Here is a 10098-nt window from a genome sequence, read left to right as displayed (position 1 = left end):
TTGTTCCTTCACAGTAAGTTCACACCTTGTATTCATTTATCACAGAAGTAATCATCATAGACACTATATTTAAATTACTGTTAACTTCCCTCGCTCCCGCAAAATAACATTTTTTTTATCGTAAATATATTACAAGGAGTCGAGGAAATTAAACAGTCTGAGTTTTGACTGTCCATTTGTGACTCACACAAACAATACCTATTTAGTATTTACCGTTCATAAACTTAAAATATTTTCAAAGCCATTTTGTGTAAACTTAAATTTTTTCAAGTTATAAAAAAACTCAATTTGAAAAAATACATTTTATCATTGAGATCTTTCATTATTTGGAAGTCGGTTTTTTGTATCCCTCATTGCCATTTGCCTTTTTAAAAAGCGTTTAAAGTAAGAATTTTGACAACATTTATCAAAATCATGAAAATGTACAAATTGTTTTGTAATATGGAAGTATAGAGTATTAAATTTATAAAGCTAAGTACCTAGCTAAGCTTTAATTGAATACAAGGTTACTCGTAAGTAATTCATAGTGGAACCAAATAATTACCAATTAATTCGAAGTTTTAAGTTAAAATTTAGATGAATTTTGTTATTTAAACAAATAATAACGGTGTTGTTTATTTTGTTGTAATTTAAAAATATTATTTGGCGGGTACTTGAAAATTATCTACGGTTATTCGCTTTTGAGTTACTACAAAACAATTAAACACATTTTATCGAAAACTGGATAGGTACCAAGGATTTGAAATTATCATAATATAAATATAATTGTAGGTACCTAGTTTAAAATTAATCAAAATATTTTGAAAAATTCAATGAGTAAATAATGTGAAGAGGTGTGGAAGTCTCTAACCACCGTCTACTATGAATAATATTATTTTAAGTTTTAATTATAATGAAATAACTTATTTGCAAACTTCAGTGATTTTTTCAACATTTTAACTTTAAACAATTATAAAAAAAAACTGTGCATATACATTTTTAATATTTTTTAATCGGAATAAGAACAACTTATGTAAAATCTTGTAGACAATTAGCATGATTTATAATTCAACATTAACATTTTTGACAACTATTCGCTTAAAATTAGCATTTATATTTTGGAAATTGAGGTAAAAAATGTAATTCTACCATTTCGCTAGCAAAATTATTATTATAATAACAGTTGCTTAATACGTGTATTATTAGGCACAAAAAATTGTTTTTTTAACACAAGAGCACTTTGGCATGTATAATGAAAATGTATATAGAAGGATTTGGAATATTCTTAAAAAAATTAATCACACTCCCCCACCCTACAAAGTTCAAGAGCTCATAGGTTACGTGCCTGGACTGTGTACAAAAAAGTTTTTGCAGATTGACTGATGGAGTAACAATGTAAAATATTTAACATAAAATAGCATAGTTTACCTTTTAATTTTTCAAGACATTTAATATATAACATAGGTATTAGGTAACAACAAATACATCTTTGTAATTAATGTATATTGCCAAATATTTTAAATCATAATCATACACTTATTTGTATATTGTACATGCGAAATATCCATTAAATTAAATGCCATAAACATATCAAATTATAAAGGTATATTTAAATAGGTTAAAAATGTATAATAACACCAATGGTTATAATATATAAGATAGCAAAAAAGAATAACAATGTGTACAAAAATAATTAAAATTTGTTTATACAATTATACCTATAACTGTATAATACTACAAAGTTTAAATTACAAATATAATATGTTTAGGAATGCTTATTTATCGAAAAAAATACAATTCATATAAATCATACGAATTATATTTTATTTCACATAATGTATTGTTCTGAATAAAATTACTCAATAACACAATATTTTTCATTACTAAATTAAAACTCATGTACAAGAATATATACTTTGAAAAATTAATTGTTATTGGTTTAAATAAAATATTATTTATTTATTTATTGAATTACATAGGCTTACATCACCCATAAATCCATTTTTCGTTGAACAATTAAGTTTAACAAGTAAAAATGTCAAGTTATTATTGCTATGCTTTGGTGCTTATACATGAATTAAAATGTTCTATAAGTATTAAATAAAAAAAAAATGTATTTTGTTAATTAATATCAAAATCCTTTAATTGTTACTTTAATTTGTTATATTCTTTAAATGTTTTATAACTGCAAATGTCGAAAATACTAAATGTCTGTTATACAATTTTGGCTAATCATAAAAAATGTATAAAACAATTTATGATGTATAATAGAAATACTTATAGATTATAAGTATGAAATACATTTGCTTCACACAAAGTATTTAATAATATGTTATTAAAATGTGTTTTTTAATACATTTTTTCGTATTATATATTAAACATATATAAATATTTAGTGAGAATAAGTGAGTAAATATTAAATATTATGAAAACTGACTCGCTGAACACAAAATAACAGAATAACTATATTTAATCAGAAAAATTAAAGCTAAAAGGAATAATAATCTACATCTTTAATTTAAATAAACAATCAACAGTTTCATTATTATTTGTATATATTTAAATCTTTACACATGAATGTTTAATCATCACCTGAAGCTCCAATTATGGCTAAAATGTACATGAAAATGTTTATTATGTCTACATAAATGGTTAATGCTGCAAATATATATTCTTCTGGAGAGATTGAATACTTATGGTCACCACCAACCATCATTTGGGTGTCATAAATAAGATATAAGGAAAATATAATTGCACCTGCAGATGCAATTATGAGGGTCATCAATTTACCAGGAAAAAATATAGCGACAATAGATGCAACCAGTAAAACTATTACAGCTACTGTTAAAAAACCACCCATTACTGTAAAATCTATTTTAGTCTGAAAAGCGAATATTGTAAGAGCAAAACATATCAATGTAGTTAAACCAAGAGCCAACAGCACTTGTTCTGGGTAGTAACGTGACACAGATACTGCTAATAAAAATGATTCAGCTAAGGTGAATACGAACAAAAGAATAAAGTTGGTAGGACTCTTGCGACGTAAGTTTTCACAGCATGCGAGAGCAATTAAAGTACCAAAAGTAATGATAATTGCAATGATACTTAACCCAGGATGTGATTTTACATAAGCTCTAGTGGCATCATGAAGAGTTGCCATAGCCACAAAAGTTAATGTGATAAGTAGCTGACACATCAAAATGCTGTAAACTTTACTGAAAGAACAAAAAATAAAATATATTAATATCATATTATAAAGGTACCATAATATTTTGTTATGAACAAATAAATTATATTTACCATATGAAGTTTTTACGTATAGTTTTATCGCTAAAGCCAAAGTTTTCAGGTGCGTTAAAACTATTATTTTGAGAATTATCTGGTATCCCTGCTCCATAATAAGGCATATTTTGTTGTGCATATGGGGGAGGATATCCACCACCAGGATAACCACCGCCAGCAGGATAACCACCAGCAGCAGGATAACCTCCAGCAGCAGGATATCCACCGTCAGCTTTTGGATATGGTGCACCTTGTGGAAAAAATCCAGGTGGTGGTGGTGCTAAAAAAAAAAGTATTTTGTTTACAATGAAACCATCCAGAATTTAGTAAATAATTGTAATCAATATTATTAATACAGTTGTTAAATGACACTTCAAAATGGGGAACGCATAATAAAAATTATTTAAACTAGGTCATCATAGAGAATGTCAATTCATGGAGTTCAAGATGATGTTTTACTTAAATTCTAAAATGATAACTGCTTATATTGTTTACTTTTTACACTACTAATATCTTAATATTGACAATTTAAGTTCAAATTGAAAAATTATCATAACATAATTCTCTAAAAAAATGTACTGAAATTAATATAATATACAAACCAGCTCCTGATCCATACGGAGTTTGTGTTTGTTGCCACGTACTCATTGCAAATGTTATTTATAAACTGGTCCAATTAATCTGAAAAATAGGACACAACAAACATTATTTAAATCAAAAATTAAATTTAAGTTATTCTTTTTTTTAAACAATAAAAATGACAAGATAAATCATACATTTCCAATACACACAAGTAAAAATGTTTTCAACATAATAATTTTGAGAATTTGTGTAACCAATTAGTAATACTTGAAAATAAATCGTTTGAAATACTAACATGTCTTAAGCAGTTAAATAAATAAATAGTTTAGGATAGACAAAAATAGTAAATGAGAGAATAGTGTAAGCGAGATAGATCAAAAATATCCTAATTATGCAAGATTAGGTAATAAGCAGGACTTTGATGGATATTAAAGGTGATAGTCTAAGATGATAACACTATCCCCCCCCCCACTCCTTCTGACATTTTTTTAGAGGATTTAGACACCCAAAATCAGTTTTATCAAATTTCATACTTACAATACATTATTCTAAACAAAAATTATTTCTCAAATCATTATCAAACATGCTAACTAAATTTGCTCTTAGTAATATTGTTAATAAAATTTTAAGGATGTAGTGTATCCTCTTTAAAATTAAGTTATCTTTTCAATAGGTTCAAACAACGCAATAACATTGACTATAGGTACTCCGTTTCAAAAGAGAATATACCAGGCGATGAACGGTTTTCGTCTGAAGGCTCGCACCTGCCACATCACAACATAGGTAGTTGAAAAAAAGTACAGAACTGAAATACCCTCTTTTGAAACGGAGTATATACAACACAGATGTGTATAGTTAATACTAATATTTTCAGTCCAGTATAAGACAAAGTTAGCCCTCGCTTGTGGAAGTTGGATGGATACAGATTTAAAGAATAATAATAATGAAGATATATATAATAAATATATTAATAAATATATAATAAATTAATAATTATGGTTAGTCAGTTTGTTTTCCAAAATTGCTTGGGCATAAAATAAAAAGAATGATAACAAGCAATAGAAAAAAAAAAATTTTCAAATCATCTGGACCCTCTTAAAAACAAATTTTGGATCCCTACTCTATGTATAAAATAAAGTAAATTAAATATTTTTCAGAAATATTTAAATTATCTGCAAGCAAAACTGAGTGACTTTTTTTATAACTGACTGGGTGACTATTGCTATATGAATTTTTTCCAACAATTTCAGCAAGCAAGTTACCAACTTATCTTATACTGGCTGTCAATATTATTATTATTGTTATTATTAATAGGGCCCAGATTTGAATGCTCCCGTGGGACTAACCGGCAGTAAATGTTTTTCAAGTACCTACCTACAAAATCTATTTCATACATCAGTTAAAGAAAAGCTTAACTTTTGTTTTGGGTCTTTTTTAAGGAAATTATTGCGGTTCAAAAGTATTGTTTGTATGACATTTGTTTACAATAATTTTTAGAGCACATTTGGGTAGCTTTTAGGGCATTTAATAAATTTGAACCATACATTTTAGGTACCTGCTAAGTTCATAATTTATTTTTATTTTAGATATTTGTATTATAATACAGCGTGATACGGACACCTAACCGACAGTTTTCTATAATATAACGACTAAGTAGGAGCTCTGAGTATTTTTTCTGATAACCTATTTATTACTAAACATATTTTTCTATGCGGTAAGACAGATTAGCGGACACCTACTATTGAGAAAATTACCCATTAAATCAGCTAACCCTCTCCACTGCACTCTACTAAGAGCCCACAAAAAAAAATAATAAGGAATTGAAACAATGATTTTCCAACTAGAATATGAATACTTTGAAATTATTCTATTTAATTATTTTTCGACTAATTTGTATAGTTATAGAATTTTGGACTATATTAATTGTACTATAAGTACTCTAAATTAAAATTATTTGACTACCTATGATTGATGATTAGGTATTCACGATTACTTGATACAGGATTATTTTTACAGGCACCCTACACAACACTTCAGTATTTGTGATAAATGATTCATTGGACTATTTCAAGATAACAGAAAACAAAACAACTATGATTCATCGGATGCCAAACAAAACCATCTCTCGGCTTTCCTACTGGGTCAATGATTATAATAGGTGTTGCACCAATACTGTTAATCCGAATCGGTTATGAGTTTGGGAAACCAGTTGTAACAGCGAAATCCATAAAAATAGGTTTACGCAACAAGACGCAAAAAATAAAATAGGCGACCTTGAACTTGCAGTATTCACGATTGTTCAGATGTCTGTTGCACTATTGGCTAATGCACACAGGGCTTACACGATTGCGATGCGTCATCACTCGGGAAGACGCGTATCAGCGTATGAGGGCGCAGCGATCGCAGCGTCATTTTTAAAGATTGGGTCGCATTTACAATTCCGTAAACGGACGGGCAACGGGATTCCAATTCGTGAAATCATCGTCCCGGGCTCCGGGTGAGAAGTGTTGCGGGTACGTGGGTGGGTGACATGTTGACACGGGCACACAGTGGTAGCCGTAATAATAATACGGGTATACGAAAGATATTAACAACAAAATACACACAATATACTTACGATAAGAGATTTTAAGTAAAAGAAATACAACGAAAATCGCTTACCCTCTGTCTTCGTGAATCCGTACAAGCTACAAACGGCAGTTATGTAACTGATCGTCTGCTTCGTAATGGGTATTATTCAGTACTGTTCACTGTAACACTGCGTTTACGATTCGTATTTCGGAGCGACACTTTTGACGACTACCGACGAGCGATTTAGGTCTACTGCTGCAGTGCTGCGTGTGACGAGATAACGACGCGCAAGTGCGCAACCGATGGACGATGGGACCAACGTGACAATGCGCCTGTGCGCAGGCCTCGATAACCGCTATTGGAATATTACCGTTGACAGACCGTTCGTGTCGTCTGTACACTGTTGAATGGCCCGAACGCCCCGAACTGCGAAGTGGATAAAAGTTTAAACACGAATTACACGATAACGATTTGCTACCTATCACCTATCGAAAGATCTAGAATATAGTTGTTATGGCCTTATGGGTTGTAGGCTACGGTGAAATAATGAAATGCAACGCGTTATCTCTCACAACGACTGATAAATGTTAAGTGACAACAAGAGCTTCCGTAATCAATAGTCGATTATGTATATAATTTTTGTGGTCTCAAACTGTCAACTTAATGTGAAATCTGAATAATGAATGAATACGGACTATAAAGTGACCAGTATATAGTGACTACTGACTAGTCTAGTTGTAACTTGCCAGAGCCTGAAATACCGAATGCTGAATACTGAAAGCGAGTGAAAAGTGAAAAGGTAGTAGAGAGCGATTAGTGGGCGACAAACAAAATACTGTATAGTTTATAAACCTAAGGAATGGGAAGTATGCTTAATGATAAGACTGCGCATATTTTTTTAGAGGCAATGTATAATTTATAATATAATATACACAACTAACAATAAACTCAAGGTGACGTCACACGTTACATTTGAGCTTATCATCGAACAGAATAGGGATTAGGGAACAGCTGATCGATTAATTTACATTATTCTAGAATTTTGGCAAGATGTTAGCTGCCACGAATTAGTATAGTACTATTCAATTTGTGGATACTACATTACAGTTTACATGTGCTGAAAAAAAACACATTTTATATGGAACACAAATTTCCATGGCCACACCACCCAACCCCGTCGACACATGTTCAGTCTGTTGGTACAAGGTCTATGTCATGTTCTATGATTTGCGATGCAGTATGCACAAGAACACAAGACGATGCACTATGCACATGCGTGAACTAGGACGTAAACGCGGTTCGTGTTGAGCATACTCATTTTAAGTATACTATGGAGCAATACCTGCAGCCTGCAAATTGCAATAACATATGATATAAACAAGGTGTAAATCACTGAGAAAGAAAATGAATAATAATAAAGATATTATATAATATTATCTATCTCGGTACTCGGTAGTATGATCGAGACTTTTTGACGGTCAGATACCGATATATATTAAGTCATGTCGATTACCATAACAGCTTCAATAGGCAAGTGGCGTCAGAAGTGCCAAGCATTTAATGACAATATGATTATAATAATATGGGTCACGAATTAAAATAAACCATATGGCATATTATACCATAGACCTATTAACTAGTTAATAGGTCTATGTATTATACCATGTAACATGTGTAAGCAAATACGTATGCGTAGATTTTAATCAAACTTTGTAGTTTGTGACATGAACTAAGATATATCTTAGTTCATGGTTTGTGATCATACCATGTTGATATGTTATTACTTATTATCATGCAATGACCACGGACTAAGATTTATATATAGGCAATAAGGTATCTTTTATCTATTAGCCAGTGTTTCATTTGGAAAAAAAATAAAAAGAGGAACTCAGCGGATGTTGGATGCTTTCCACACAAAATTAACCGTCCTATTACCGTGGCGGCTTGGCTTTCCCCCATATCCCCCCTAATCACAACAAAACAATATTAAATTTACTCTACAAATATATGTACAAAAAAAAAAAATACTTACTTATTAATTATTATTGAAAAAAACATAAAATTGGTCAACTATCAATAAATTATGCATTAAACAAGGTCCATAAATGTTAATATGAAGAACCTATCATGCATACCTAATACGATTTCTTGTCACTGTATTTTATGGTACTTGGACGTCCCTCCACCCCAGTGCCTCTTGCCAACCAACAATTTTAGCAGTACTGGACGTTTCCCCCCGTACTGAGACATTTCCCGCCTGAATCAATATATATATTTTTACACGTGAAAATAGATAGAAAATTAGAAAAATAGGTTCTTTTCCTTTGTTATACCCGAAATATAAAATATGATAATATTTTTTAATTCCCGCGAGCTATATTACCAGAGAAAAAATATTATTTAGGCTTTTTCATTTCTTTCATTTATTTAATTTTGTATTTTAATGTCAAAAGTATTAATATGAATATTATTCTGTGAAATGTCTTACCAGAATAAAAAATATAAGTTACGTGTATCATTTAATTTTATCATATTTAATTGTTTTAGTATTATCCGTTTAATGTTTTTAATATTTATATTAGTGAATTTGTATTGGCATTTGGCAAATAGCAAAAATGATATTATGACGTATTATTGGATTATATTTATATATTATTTAAATAGGATTATATTGAGCAAATTTGCATTGTATATTATTATTATTGTTTAATATTTCAATTTTTTGTCCAGGGGCAATTAATTCTTAAGGTTGTCTAATTTTATCAAAAATGCCTACCGAAAAGTCAAATTGAATTTTTATGAGAGTTTAAAGTTGAAATGTTGACAAAATTGGATATTCACTGAATTTCTCATGGAACGATTGTCCTATTTTGTGGTAATTCAAAAACTTTTAACTGTAGATGCTTAAAATTTACACCAAATGTTTAATTTATCATTTCTTATACTTGATACCATTTTCAAAATATTTTGACTTGTTTTGTTTATTTTGATTAAATGTCAAGGAACCTTGTATTACATTTTCAAGCTTTTTGACCGAGCAAATATTTTTTGGACAATAGTTTTTTACAAACTGAGATCATATTATTAAATTAGGTATAGTATTTTAATTTCTAATTTTTTTTTATGTACTGGACTATACCTCTATAATAATATATTAAATTCAATAACTACTCTGTGGCAGTAACTCAAAAATTTTATTTAAAAAATCTGCAAAAAATTTGGTGATAATTGATTAGGGCCAGGCGCACGCAAAAAAGCTGTACAAAACGTTCAGCAATAAATATTTCTGTCTTTCTTTGTTTCTATCATAACCACAGGACAAAAACTATAGTTTGACACTGTTATGGAAGTAGTAAAATTGTTTTAAAAAGTTCTAAAATAAGGTGAAGTCAAGGAATGCAGCATGCCTATTACACAAAAATTATGAAATAGCATAATAGAAAAATTATTAAAACTTTAAAATTATGTTTATGGCTCAATTTTTTCACAAGCCACAAGGTAAGACAAATAATACTTCTCAAACATAATATGTATAGTTAATGTCATAACAATATTTGTATTCAATAAGTTAAATTCTAAACACTAGTATTTCTTTTTTTGTACTAAGAATGAATCAGATGCAGTATATGTAGTAAATATATGTCCCCCCAATAACAAATAGGAGCCATTAAGCATTATATAAAT

At 29.6% G+C, this 10098-nt stretch overlaps 1 protein-coding gene across 1 annotated transcript; it reads right to left on the bottom strand.

The window, feature by feature from the left end:
• Positions 1-2070: 2070 nt before the first annotated feature.
• LOC111031200 (protein lifeguard 1-like) lies at positions 2071-7299 on the bottom strand. Its single transcript, XM_022311045.1, has 4 exons — positions 6505-7299; positions 3864-3942; positions 3280-3541; positions 2071-3194 (listed from the first exon to the last, which is right to left on the bottom strand). The coding sequence occupies exons 2-4, from the start codon at positions 3907-3909 to the stop codon at positions 2561-2563; spliced, it is 942 nt and encodes a 313-aa protein (XP_022166737.1). The 5' UTR covers positions 3910-3942; positions 6505-7299; the 3' UTR covers positions 2071-2560.
• Between the last annotated feature and the right edge of the window lie 2799 nt (positions 7300-10098).

The sequence above is a fragment of the Myzus persicae genome, unplaced genomic scaffold (assembly GCF_001856785.1).
Source record: "Myzus persicae strain clone G006 unplaced genomic scaffold, MPER_G0061.0, whole genome shotgun sequence".
NCBI lineage: Eukaryota > Metazoa > Arthropoda > Insecta > Hemiptera > Aphididae > Myzus > Myzus persicae.
Note: the sequence above shows the minus strand (reverse complement) of the source record. Positions and strands in the feature narration are given on the sequence as shown.